Source organism: Drosophila albomicans, chromosome 2R (assembly GCF_009650485.2).
Source record: "Drosophila albomicans strain 15112-1751.03 chromosome 2R, ASM965048v2, whole genome shotgun sequence".
Lineage (NCBI taxonomy): Eukaryota > Metazoa > Arthropoda > Insecta > Diptera > Drosophilidae > Drosophila > Drosophila albomicans.
The window spans coordinates 25,668,186-25,681,925 of NC_047631.2; the positions used below are offsets into that span (position 1 = coordinate 25,668,186).

Sequence of the window (13,740 nt, forward strand, 5' to 3'; positions counted from 1 at the left end):
GGCACAAACTTAAAGTCGAAATCGACTTGCTAGAATATATTTGATATGGAAGACTTATGTGAGCAGCACACACACAGACAATTTCTAATCGCAGTCCAAGGGCTTCGTTTATGCTTTTGGTTTTTTATTAATAAAAATTCTTTAATCTCGTCACTTTTAGAGCAATTTAGTTGATTGCCAAGCTTCCGGCTTTCAAATTGATTTCCCACAGCAATTGCAAGAGTCGAACAACATTTTTTTCTCTTGTTTTTTTTGGTATTCTTGGCTGATACCAAGGCAACAACTAAGCTAAGCTGCCAGCAAAACTTTGGCAATTACCCCCGCCGATCCTGGCAGTTTACTTAACGCTGGCCGCGGCAACTTTTTTTATGATTATGATAAGTAAAACGCCGTCAGAGTTGAGAGAGAAAGACGCAGAGAGCCCGTCAGGCTGGCAGACGACTTATTAAATATTCACACGCGCCGCGCATTTAACAAAACGGAACTGAAATGCGCCAAGTTCGTCCCAGCAACAGCAACAACAACAGGCAGTTAAACCTCAGACAGGACAAGAAACACACTCACACTCACACACACATACACGCACCCAAAGCAAAAAAAAGGGCAAACAACGACGCACGCATAAAACTTTTGACAAAGAAATCGTTTGTCCCCCACCGCCCGCATACCCCAGTCATACCCCAGTCCAGCAGACGCGTCGCTGATCCCAGCAAGAGCCGCACGACCGAATCCGTATCGGATGCCAAGAATCTGTAACCAAGTTCGCCTCGGCTCGGTGTTTGCATTAAGCGTTTTGACATCTTGGCTAACAGAACTCACGGACTAATACCAGCAGCCAAAAAGAAAGTTATTTCAAGTCCGGAACGCGTTGCCAGCAGCTGCCGTCAAACAATTCAAGCCGTAGACAGAGACAGACGAAGACAGACTCGAGAGTGAGATAATCAGGACGGAACGTGGGCTTTGCCATTTCCGGTTGCCTGCACCGCTGCGGCATGTTGTCGTTGTCGTCGTCGGCATCGTACGAGCATTCCGTATCAATGATAATGATGTCAGCGATATGTATCATAAAGGTGCCAATCGATTGCTCAATAAGGCGTCAAGGCAGGCGATGGCATCGATACACCAGCTACCAACTGATTGAGGGCACTTTAACTGGCTGACTGCGTGGCCAACGTTTCCCTTTTAGTAATTCTTTAAGGGCTAGCAACGAATGGATGGAGGAGGGCGTAAGGAGGCCAATCAAAGGACATGCGCCACTCATTAGCACATCGCTGAATGCGAAATGGCTAAAAGGCTCTCGGCCAAATCAAAGCCATAATCATTTTAATGAGTTTTGAATTATTAACATTCGAAATTGCCCCCGATAATGAGAGGCAATCCGAAACATTAAATTGGGAGGGAGCAGCAAGGAGCATCAAGCAGCGCGTAATCCAAAAATCAAATAATTTTTGGGCAACATTTTTGACAAGCCGCCGCCGGGCAGAACATGCCACAGAAAGAGCCAGAGAGAGGAGTGGAGAGTGAAGAAGCCTTCTGTCAGACATTTTCAGTTTAAAAGTTTTCGCTTCAACAGCAGTTAATTAAGTCAAGTTTGGTTGTTGCTTTCGTTACTGCTGCTGATTCTGTTGCTGCTGCTGCTGTTGACCATCAGCTCAAGCTGAAAAAGAGCAACTTAAATATTTAAATGCCTCGCTTTTTGGCTGCGCTCTGTTTACAGTTGTTGTGCACAGAAATAACTGATGCGACACTTTTGTGTTTACTTTAAGAAGCAGCGAACGACGACGACAATCATGCCGAAGTATACACTGCCAAAAGAGTTTCGCTTAAGTGAAATTTACATAAATGTACTTTTCGCGCCGTTATGAATTTTTTATGTGAGCCACCAAGCGGCTTACTGCGTAACCTCCTTCTCTCTCTGCTCTCCTCTCTTTCCTCTTCTTTTCAACCACAGGTGGAGCACAAGCACTACACATGCACCTGCCAATAATCAACGTTGAACGTCGACTGCGAGCCCCCCTTTATCTGAAGAACGAAAGAAAAGCGGCGGAAACGTAGACCAAAAAAATGGAAAATGGTGCGTGGAGCTCGAGGAACTTTGGTGTATGAAAAGTTAACTGGCAAATGAGAAATTTGCATTTAAAATACTTACGAGATTTCGCCGAATGGTGTGAATGCCTCGCGCAATTGCTGAGTTTCAATTTCTGAACTTAAGTCGCCGACAAAGATGTGGAATTGTTCTGCAATCAGAAAGAATGGAAAGACGCAATGAGTATATTGGATTAAGTTCGCGCATAATGCTTAATAGTAAAAGTAATGGTAAAGTGCTTAACTCTATTATAAAGATTAAATAACTTTTATCTTATTCCTACTTTTGCACTAATTGCATTTGTCTGCAAGTTATTTTCATTTATAGTTGATGTTAGCTTAATCTTTTAAATAACAATTGTAGTTTTAAATTATTAGCCACCAAACTTTATTATGTCTTTATTTTTGATTGATCACAGGAAAATATGAAAATGTATTTAATCCTAATAAGTAATATCTGTCATATTGCATTGTGATGGACTTTAGATCAAAGCGATAGCCTAGTAATATATAATACTAATATAAACTAATAATTGATAAATGGAGTACCGATATCTTCTTGCATAGTGATGGACTTTAGAAAGGTCCATCCTAGAACTAATATATCGATAAATGTTCCATTAGAATCGATAGCTATTTAATTGTTTTCTCAATAAGTTCTTTTACAGCTTCAACAAGAAAGATTTATTATTTATTTTTCGCAAATTTATAGAATGATATGTTATATGATATGTTATACAAATGAAACAAAATAATATATTTCTCTTTATGACTTTTCTCTCAAGAAATTGAGTTTTGCTTTCTTAATGTATTAAAGTGGAAATTATATTACTCAATATAATATTTTGCAAATTGTTATTATATGTTTCGCTCCCTAATTAATAGATGTGTCTCAATTTAAAAATTACTCTATATAAAAAAGTACTTCAGCTGTGTCATTTGAGTGCTGTCATATGATTGCGCTGCTGCTTTGATACTTAATTAATTCGCTTAATTAATTAACTGTGCTGTGCTGCGTCTAATTGCAGCGAAATGTGTATATAATTACTAATTAACTTAATCTAATTGCAAGTAAGCTTGCAGCAGTCGCCCGAGTTTCAAATCGTGTTGTATTAGGCCAAATGTCAGCCTCGCATTATGTACACAGTTGTCAGGGGTGAGTAGAGCAGAAGGGGGCGGGGGTAGGGGGCATGAGAGAGGGGAATATGTGTACAGTATGTACTCTCGGTATGCTTGTATACCAAATTCAGCGAGTGCACAAATTCAAAGGCTTTCGCTGTCATGCAGGCTGCACAAACACAAATGCATAGTGCAAGATGCACACACACACACACATGCACAAACACACACACTCGCACACAAACATGGTAAGCATACAAGACACACAAACACACACATAGTCAAACACATACACTCAAAACGCAATCATTTATTATTATTTTTGTGTGCTTTGTCTCTTTGGCACAGAAAAAGTCGCAACGTTTCTGCCGCCGTCGTGAGTGCTGCTGCCTGACAAGAAAGCGGGGTGACAGAGGGGTGCAAGCGGGGAGAGGGGGTTGCCGTTGTCCTTCGTATGCTTTTGTGTCAGCTCAGCTCGAAGCTCTAAAGCTGAGTAAAACCAAAGCAGCAGCAGCGAGCAGCGAGGAGCAACAACAACGCAGCGCTTGGGGTGGCAATGGGTTAAGGGCCAACGCAGTGGGTTTTTGGGGGTCGTCAGACACACAAATACAAACACACCACACACACACACACACATGTGCACACACAGTGAGAGGCAGAAGTCTTACCCTAAATAATTAGCACTATTCAACTGGGGCATGACGACGACGACGATGGCAACGACAACGACAACGACGACGACGAGGACGATGTTGGCGACGTTGATGGGCGCGGCTTTGACTGCCAGCCTGACTGCTGCATGTCCTGCGTCCTGTGTCCTTGTCATCGTCGTCGTCGCTGTCGCTGTCGTCGTCTGCTGCACGTGCAGAAATTAACATTTCCGGTAATTTTGCGAAAATGAAAAGCAAAGCGAAAAATTAACGGCAGCAGAAACGTAATGCGGAAAGCTTTTGTGTTAAATAAATATTAAAAGCAATTCGCCAAGTCGAGCCACAACCACATGACGATGATGAGCGCAAGAGAGAGAGAGAGAGAGATAGAAAGAGAGCACGGCAGATTGAGTGAGTTATAAAGGCTATGTGATGTTGGCTTTTTAAAACAAACCAAAAAAAAAACGGGGGGAAAATCACTGCGTATACTTTTTATTTAATTGAAAATTGCGTATACGCCACCATTAACGAGCCCATTGTAAAGGTATTCTGCGGCCGGGTTTAGTACTCAGCTCAAGTTGGCCAGAACTCTCGTCGAGTAGTTGTCATTATTGTGAGTCAATTGTTGGCAGTCAAAGGCGGCAGACACAAGACACAAAGACAATTGAGGCATGCACGCAACTTGCGAATGAATTCACATTCAATGGCTGCCAGACCGACAGACAGCAACTTGGCTTATTGGAGCCACCGAATGTAATATTCATGAAGCGAAACGAAATGCAAAAGTTCTTATTGCTCCCACAGAGAGAGAGAGAGAGAGAGAGAGGGAGATAGCGAGCAACTGAGACAGACAAAACGTGTACGCTAATTGCAGTCAAAAGGGAGCTTTAAATTTACGATTACGACTCGAGTCGAGTCGAGTCCTGTATCGGTAGCTCGTTTGTGGCATCAACCACATTGTTGCCTCGGGTGTCAGCGTGTCAAGGGAGCCTGGCAGTCATTTCTTTCTTCTCTCGCCTCGCTGCCTCGTCAACTCGTTTGCCTGATTAAAACTGTGCGTATGTAATGAGTTAATTAAGTTTTTGGCAGAGCTCTCTCACACTCTCAACGCTGCGATAGCGATAGCAAATGTAAGGACATACAGCACAGCACACAGCACACGTGCACATAAATTAATCATAAATCCTTGCCAGTCGCTTGGCAAAGACACGGAACGTGGTTGGTCGTGGGCTTTGGGCTTTTGGCTGTAACAAGTGTTTTGTATATTTGCAGAGGACGCGTCTGGGTTGCGACTCGACTTGACTTGACTTGAAAGAGAGCCCCGGCTAAACAACAAAGCTGAGGCACAGGATATGTGGACTAAGTGTGTTAGTAGTGCGCTACACACACACACACAGACACACACATGTGCCACGCCCACTTGTACCTTTTGATTAAGGGCGCTGTGTGTTTTACAGCTTTTAGTTGGCGTTACTAGAGTTGTTGTAAATTTTATGTGTTATCCGTTTCCATTGTTTGTATGCCTTTATTTATGTGTCGAGTCGTTACCTCGCCTCATATGTAAGTGTGTGTGTGTGTGTGTTATTGTTATTTATGCATTTGTGCTAAACCTTATTTCCTGTTTGTCTTACATAAAGCTGCAACGCTTAATTACACGCAATCACAGGAGGGGCAACTGAGACGAAGGGGCAACAGCCTTTGCAATGATGGCAATTGTTACAGTTAGATAACATTTATCGATTGCCACTTAAGCACTTTAGCAAAAATAAAAGAAATGCCATCAACGAGCAGTAATTTAAGTTTGTTTCATACACATATATTACAAAATCCTAAATAAATTACATTGGCATATAAATTTGTTCAGATATTTAAAAAGTGCTATCAACTTGCAGAAGTTTACAGTTTGTTTTTATATTAGATATATAATATTATAGATTTTTAAAAAAATATTTGATAGATATAGGATAAATAACTTATATATTCTTATATAGAATATTTAAGATTATATTAATTATTATTAATGGTCGACTTAAAACTAAAACTTTCCAAGTTGGCTATATTCAGAAATAAAGAATTTCTTTAGCAAATCTATTTTTTCAGACATTCAAAACTTAATTTATTTTCTAGTCTAACTGCACATTTAAGCAATATAAATGTTATTATAATTGTAACTTTTTATTTATTGAAATAAATATTCAGATATACAAATTGCCATACACAATAATTATTACTAAATTTCCTACGCTCTCCATTTATATTTTTGCGCATTGTTCAACAACTTTTCATTTGGCTTATCGATTACTTTGCATCGATTAGCACAAAAATTGTGCATACTTTCATATTCATTATTGATTGCTTTGCTCCAGTTTTGCGAATATATTTTTCGGTATAGTATATAGTATATAGTAAAAATTAATTTTTAGCGAATGCCATCCGGCCATTGACCACAGAGCGTATGCGTAATCGTAATGGCAATTATGTACTCTTTTAGGGGTCTAAATGAGAGTGCATTAAAGCTAAAAGCGTTTAGCGGCTAGTCGAAAAAAACCACCAGCTGACCGAACTGCTGGGACTGCCTGCTGTCATATAAAAGCCCAAAATAAGCAAACAATTTGACGCCAGCAACCACAAAACGTGCAGGCAAAAGCCAGAGAAGGACCAACTGAAATTGGTTGGGGGAGGGATGAGGAACTCCCACAGTTTAACCCAAAAAATTGATGAATATGTAAGCAAATACACAGGACTAACACGCTGTGGGGTGCCATACATACTAATGTGTGCGTATATGTGTGTGTGTGTGAAGGAAAAAGGATCAAAGTCCTGAGGAGCGTTAATTTTGCCAAACGTCAGCAGAAAAAGCAAATCGCAAGCCCAGTTTTTGGGGACTAAACAAAATATGAATGCGGCAAAACAGAGTCGAGAGCAAAGAGAAGAGAGAAAGCGAAAGAGTCGGAGATGTGTAGCTGAATTGAGCTGGGCCACAAATTATATTGAAATGTTAATAATCCAGTTGCTTAGACGTGCTGTGCACGAGCAACAAAAAAAGGACAACTTGACTTGCAAAAGGGATATTTATATGGAGATTTGTTGTATGCCACGGCCAACAGCTCGCTGACTTATGACTTTGATCAATGCCGGGGCATCCAATCAATTTGGTCCATTCCCACATTTATGTGTGTGTGTGCCTTCGAGAGTCACTTATGCCCGCAATTTGGCACTGCGGTTATCTCTGGCAATAGCAGAGATAGAAATGGAGTCCCTTCATCTCCCACTCCCTCTCTCTCTCTCTCTTTTCAGGCAGTTTACTTTGATATATGACACACAATTTGACTTCATTTTTGTGTGGAGGGCAGTGGGACACAGAGGCAACTGGCTGATAAGCGTCTTGGCTCAGCGAAATCTTTAAATTAAATTTGCCTGGCTCAAATCAGCGCGCATTATAAAGTATAATGTGCTTTTAATTTCATTCATTTGCATGCAGCATGCGATGGCCAGCGCAAAGAGGCAGCAAAAATAGAAGCTCCCTCGCTTCATTCTAAAATGAAACTAAAAGATCTAATTAGCGTTTAGCGAACGGAGCGAAACGATGGCGCCGTCGCGCGTTAACTTAAAGCAAACTTTGCACTTTAATTTCAACTTAATTACGAGCGCCTCGCAACTAAGTAAATGCCTTCTGCTGTTGCTGCTGTTGTTGCTGCTGTCTCCAGCGCCAGCTGCATGCAAAACTGAAAGCCAATCAACTTATTTAGCTGCAACTTCAACTGCAACAACTACAACTCCTCCTGACTGCCTAACTGACTGACTAACTGGCTTGGCTTGGTGTCTGCTTGCTCTTGTCTATTTAATTGAACTGCAGTCACTTTAAGCACTCTCAACTCAACTCGACTCGACTCGACTCAACTCTTTGGCCCCCATCCACTCAGCTGTCGTTATTGTCTTCATTGTCACCATTAGACGTTGCCTTCGTGCTGTTAATGTTTGTTGTCTAATGCTGATTACCGCCACCTGACAACTGCCAACTGCCAATTGTCTCTGCTGCAATATGGCTTAGCTTAAGTGCATTTGATAGAGCTCTCTGTTTGAGCTTTTAATAGTTAGATTTCTGTATTTATATATACTTAATTTATGTTCAATTTACATAAATTAACTAATGCAATTAGAGTATTACGATTTAGGTAGGATGAATTTAGCTATAACTATATTAGTTAAAGAAAATCAGCAATGTTAAACTGTCATTCAATAAATTAAAGTAATCAGGCTTTCTATATATTTGTGTCTTAAAAGAGTCTTAAAGATTTTTCTCTTTGTATTTTATGAATATATCGTTAATAATTACTCATTTTCCAACATTTTAAAATATACTTAGACTATTATTTTACTTATTCAAATAAGATAATGCACATCTTCTAGCTCTAAATCAATTTGATGATATACTTTGTTGAAGATTTCTGAATATATAGATTGCATAGTATCTTCATTTGAAGAATATTTTCTTTACATGTTTGAATAGATAATATATCCGCATCTATTTATAATTGTGAATTTAATAAATATTATTTGTATAGTTTTGAATATTTCAAAATGATGAAAATATCGTTTGAATAGTTTTACGTATTTCCAATTATATCTCCATCTTTCAATCTACCTTAATACCAGCAGCAAATCTGCCAGCTTTAAGGGCAATTAAATATATTAAAGTAATCAACGGTAGTCTAGCAACAATTTCCTGTACGTTTTATTCGCCGTCTCTGTTATTAAAGTTCTTTTGTGGGCACATGGGAGACTTTTCTGAGGAAGAAGCATCCTCATCAAGTTGTCGCGTTGTTCGCAGATCAAATGAAAGTTTCATTGTGTTCTGTGCGTCGTTTCGCTATGCTTTGAATGACTTTCATATACATATATATATATATAGAGTCGTGGCTTGTTTATATCTCTGACTATAAGAGTACGTGTATGTGTGTGTAGTTGAGTATAAGTGTGTTTGTGTTGCTGCTGCTGCGAGGGTTGCTGACATCGAGGCATGCTACCTTTTCGTGCCGTTGCCGCAGAAACTTTTTGGGTTGCACTATTCTTAGCGTCTTCATCGTAGTCATAGTTGTTGTTGAAGTTGTTGTTGTTGCTGTTGTTTCTGTTATTATTATTGTTGTTGTTGTCGCTGTTGCGTCGTCGTCCTCATCGCGACCGTCTAACGTGTAAAACAATGACTCATTAAGACTCATCTAAATTCTAATGAGATTCAGTAACTATTAAAAACAAAACATGGCAGAGGCAAAAGTAAAAGCAACAACAACAACAACGGCAATAAGGGCAACTGTGGCAAAGGGTTGCTGCCCCCAAAATGCTGAACGTCTCCGCCGCTGCCTCCTTATCAGTTAACTGTGTGTGTGTGCCCTTTTTGCCTTTTGCCTACGGCTCTTGTGTCCATTTTTGTGCTGATTTTGCAGCTACACACCCACACACACACACACACACACACACACACACACACACACACACACACACACACACACACACTCACACAATTTAAAAGCGAAACGTGGCGCAAAAATTTAAGTCATTTGTATGCAAGTCGCCTGCGTTGACTTTAAACAAATGTCAATAATTTGATTTAAATTTGCCACACACAGAGAAAGAGAAAGAAAACGAAGCGAAGAGAGAAACAGAGCGTAGTAATGATGGAAGCAAGAAAAAAACATCCAATGTATTGTTGGTTCTGCTTATAAAGCAATCAGGACAGGCAGCAGCAGAAAGAGAGAAGAAGAGTGGGGAAGAGAGAGAGTGGAGGAGTGTGAGCTAGTCTTGGGGCAAGTTCTATTCCGGTTGCCACTCGCGTGCAAATTTCGCATTTAAATGCTAGTCATAGGCGTCATTGTTTGTCTATTCAAGGCAGCGGAGGAGGAGACGAGAGGATAGAGAGGATCAAAGGGTCGCCAGAGTGCTGCCATTTGCATTTGCTTCTGCGAGTGTGTGTGTGTGTGTTGACAATTGTGTAAAAAGCGTCGCAGGACAAGACAATGCAGCCTATGGCAACAGCAGTCGGCAGTCAGAGTCAGAGACGGTGACAAAGACACACACAGAGAGAGAAATGGCAAATTTGCGTATCAGAAATCGAAAAGAGGCAGGCCAGGAGGCCAACAACGTTGCTTGGTGGCCTCAACCGAATGCATTAAAGTGCTCCCAAGGCGAGCAAACGAACATGTTGCCTTATAAATTAGAAAGTACACACTCACACACACACTCACACTTGAGTGTCGAGTACATAGAGAACGAAATAGAAATTGCGTGTGTTTGCTTTTTAAGGGCAGAGCAACAACACCTAAACAGCAGCCGCAACAACAACAACAACAATGAACAAGCGAAAGCGCTCAACTAAACAACAAACAGATACACAGAGAGAGTGAAAGAGAGGGACAGAGAGAGAGAGAGAGAGCCAAAAAAAAGGGGGGCACAAAGATTGTATATGGCCTGGCCGTGTTTTCTGGCTGTCTATGTGCTCATGTGTTTGCATTGGATTTTGGGTAGTTATACCCAACAGACATACCCCAACCCCCGCTCCTGTACCCCTCCCCTTCCTCCTCTCACTCACCACCACTACTACGTACATTAAACGGCGTTTGTTCTAGCATTTACCGAAGCGGGGGAAAAGCGTTCGCAGACAAACACCCCTGCGGAGTATGTTGCCGCCGACGCTGCTGCTGCTGGTAGCACATGTTAAAAGTAAACGCGACGCAGGTGACCCAACTCCCACTGCTCTCTCTCTCTCCCTCTCCCTCGCACACACTCTCCTGCTCCACTCCCCGCACTCGATTCATGCAATCTGCATATTTGTCGGGCGCAAAAGCAAGTAAAAACCTGGGTCAAATTGCGGTTACCGCTTTCAGACTTTTTCTTACTTATTTTCCATTTTTTTTTTTTTTTTGTTTTTTCGTTCTCTTCTAACTATTTTTCCCTTTCCCTTTATGTTTGCTGTCGTGTCACTAGTTTTTAGTGTGTGTAAGCGTAGGTGTTGATATAACCAAATACACACACTCGCACACACACAGACACACACACATTGAGTAACTAGTCCGAGTGGCATTTCTGGCTCGGTCACACGTTAGATGTGTTAGCCTAAAAGGCGGCTACTAACTATGCTTCTCCTATTTTTTCTCTGCTGTTTTTTTTTTTTTTTTTTTGATGTTTGTTTCAGTCTGTTCCAGGTCGTGACATGACTGTTACATATGCGTCTCTCTATATACGTTTGTATATATGTATGCATATCTGGTTTGAGTATATCCGGCATTGGGCAACAACAACAAATTGGGTCGCTTCGCGTTGGATTGTTAATTGTAGAGAGTTTTGCTCCTCGCATGTGTGTGTGTGTCTGCGTGCGGTTTTGGCCCCCGAGAAAGTGGCTTTATTTAGTTTCGCACATTTACAGTTAATTAATTTTGTTGCCTAGGCCAAAAGCATACACTGTAAAAAGGTTAACATACGCGCCAACACCTCGCATGCTAAAAATCAACACAAAAAATGCGCTCACTCAATTTGGCCAATGAAAATAGTTAAAGTTGCTGACGTAAATGGAATAAATTATTGTTTCGAAAGCTTTATATATTATTTAATAACATATTCTAGTACTTAGAATATAATAGAAATATAAAATGATAAATATTATCCAAGTATTACTAAAAATTTATCAAATTTTGTCAAATAAAGAAATTTGTAAAACATTCATTCAGTATGTAAAACATTCATTCATATAATTTGTGTGCGAAATGTATATATAAATTCTATTTCCTAACTATGATTATATTCTATATTCTAAATAATATAATAATAATATTAATATAATTAAGTGCTTTAAATAATAGTGTTACTAACAACTCTTTTTTCATAGTCTAACTTTATTTAAAGTAATTTTAAAGTGCTTGCGATTAAATGAAATAAAAGTCAGTTGAATGTCGCGCTCCAAAAAATATGTTGCATACCCAAAAGGCGCACCTGACTAAATGGCCACTTCATGTAAGCGTTTGTATGTATACAAGTGTGTGTGTGTGTGTGTATTTGAGGACACTACGCAGAACAAATGCCAACAATAACCCAAAGAGAAGTCTAACTAGAAACAAAAACCAAGCGAACCAAACCAAAAAAAAAAGGAGAATATCAAATTGGAAACTCGCATCGCAGCCGCTGAATGAAATGTTGAAATCGCTGGACAAGCATCGCGACGCGAAGCCATCCGCATTTGTCAGACTCTGCAGGCCTTTCCCCTCCCCTTCTCCTTACTCCCCTCTCACAGCAGAAGCCAACAGCTGCCCTTTATCCGGATCCCGTCCGTTGCTCCCTTTGGGGGCTGCGCAGCTGCTGCATTTTATTTCAGTCAGACGCTTCGTTCTCTGCACTGTTTTTCCCTCTACGTTTCTTTTTTTTTTTTGTGAGTGGCTTGTTTTTGCCATGTTCCACTGTATGTATGTGTGTGTGTGTGTGTGTGTTTGAATCGCGCTTTTGTGTGCAAGTGCGGTCATTTAATTTCGATTTGTGTTTTAGATTGTTTTGCGTTGCATTTGTTGATTTTTGCCATTTAAATAGAAATTTTTATTTTCTACACGTTTTCTGGACACGGTCAGGCTGCTGTCGAGGTCTGCTTCGGTTTGCTTTTCTCTTTTTTTTTGGGAGGGGGTTTTATGTGTAGTCGCACAGCCGTCGCCAGTTTTTAGTTTTAGCATTTGTGTATGCCGTGCAGTTGTACTTTTTGTTCATTTTCTCGCCACTTTTTTATGCACGCATGTCCTCGAGGGAAAAAACGCGCGCGTTCGCTCGCGTCTGGCAAATTGGATTTCTTTTTTTCGGACATTTGCAACTGACGAACGCTGGCCAGGGAACTGGCTGCTCGATGCTCGATGTTGGTCTCAGCATTTGGGGACCTCGAACATTCTATGTAGAGTAGAGTAGACAGCAGAGCAATTCACAACGCATTCGCTGCCATCGCTTTGCGATAGACAGAGCAGCGTTTCTATTAGCTACACGCATTCATGAGAGCGCAAATTTAATCTATGCCACAATTTCGTTCCCTTTCCAATTTTTGTTTTTTTTTTTTTTGTAAGTCAATTTAAAGCTGCCCCCGTCAAATGTTATCAACTCCAACAGCGAAAAAGAAATGAAAAAAAGTAGAGATATACTCGTTAAATATTTAAATTGATGCAAAGCTTATGAAATGAAAACCAATGTGGGGAATGGCACGCAAAACTCTCGGCAACCCTCGCGAGATTTGATTCGCGTTCATTTGTGCCGTTCGCTTGGCTGGTTCGTTGGCTTGGAAATTCAAGTAAGCTAAAGCACGGAAGGCATCTCGAGCTGTTCTTGTTGTTGTTGTTTTTGTTGCCACATCACTCAAGCGTCGAGACAGTGGAAAATGCGGCGAATTCTTTAATTCGTTTATTACATTCAAGTTGAGGCAAAGTACGCGCACACAGTTGATGTAATGGCATGCTGATCAAATTGTATTTAAATATATAATTTCCTTTTTCTCTTCTGTTTTTGCGGTGGCCCAAAAGATTGATATGCGTCACACGTAGCGTCTTGCTTTAAATGTTTAAATAGCAGCGAATACGGCAAAAATCAACAACACAAATCTAAGGCAAAGTCAAGCCAACACACACACACATAGCAAAATTGGCATAAATAAGTAAGAGCAACGGCGGCCTCAGTGTTCAGCATATTGTCAGCATAGCTTTTAGTATCTCTATCTCACTTCGACTCTAACGCTCTTTGTGTGCGTGTGTGTGCGTGTGTATATTTACTCAACTACTTGCTATACCCAAAGCGCACTTGAGTGTGTATCATCATCAACATCAGCTGCTCTTCAGCCAGAGGACAAGTCACAGTCCCAGTCCACAGCCAGACG

At 40.6% G+C, this 13,740-nt stretch overlaps 1 protein-coding gene across 5 annotated transcripts in view; it reads right to left on the bottom strand.

Moving 5' to 3' along the window:
• Positions 1-13,740, bottom strand: part of LOC117576764 (cytotoxic granule associated RNA binding protein TIA1) — a 49,190-nt gene that overhangs the window by 11,525 nt on the left and 23,925 nt on the right. For 4 of the 5 annotated variants that reach the window (XM_052007437.1, XM_034261812.2, XM_052007436.1 and 1 more), the window contains exon 3: positions 2,150-2,237. In XM_052007437.1, coding sequence (XP_051863397.1) covers positions 2,150-2,237 — 88 coding nt within the window. Of the gene's footprint in view, positions 1-2,149; positions 2,238-2,369; positions 2,473-13,740 lie in introns of those variants that run through there. The other variant, XM_052007438.1, reaches the window with a different exon arrangement.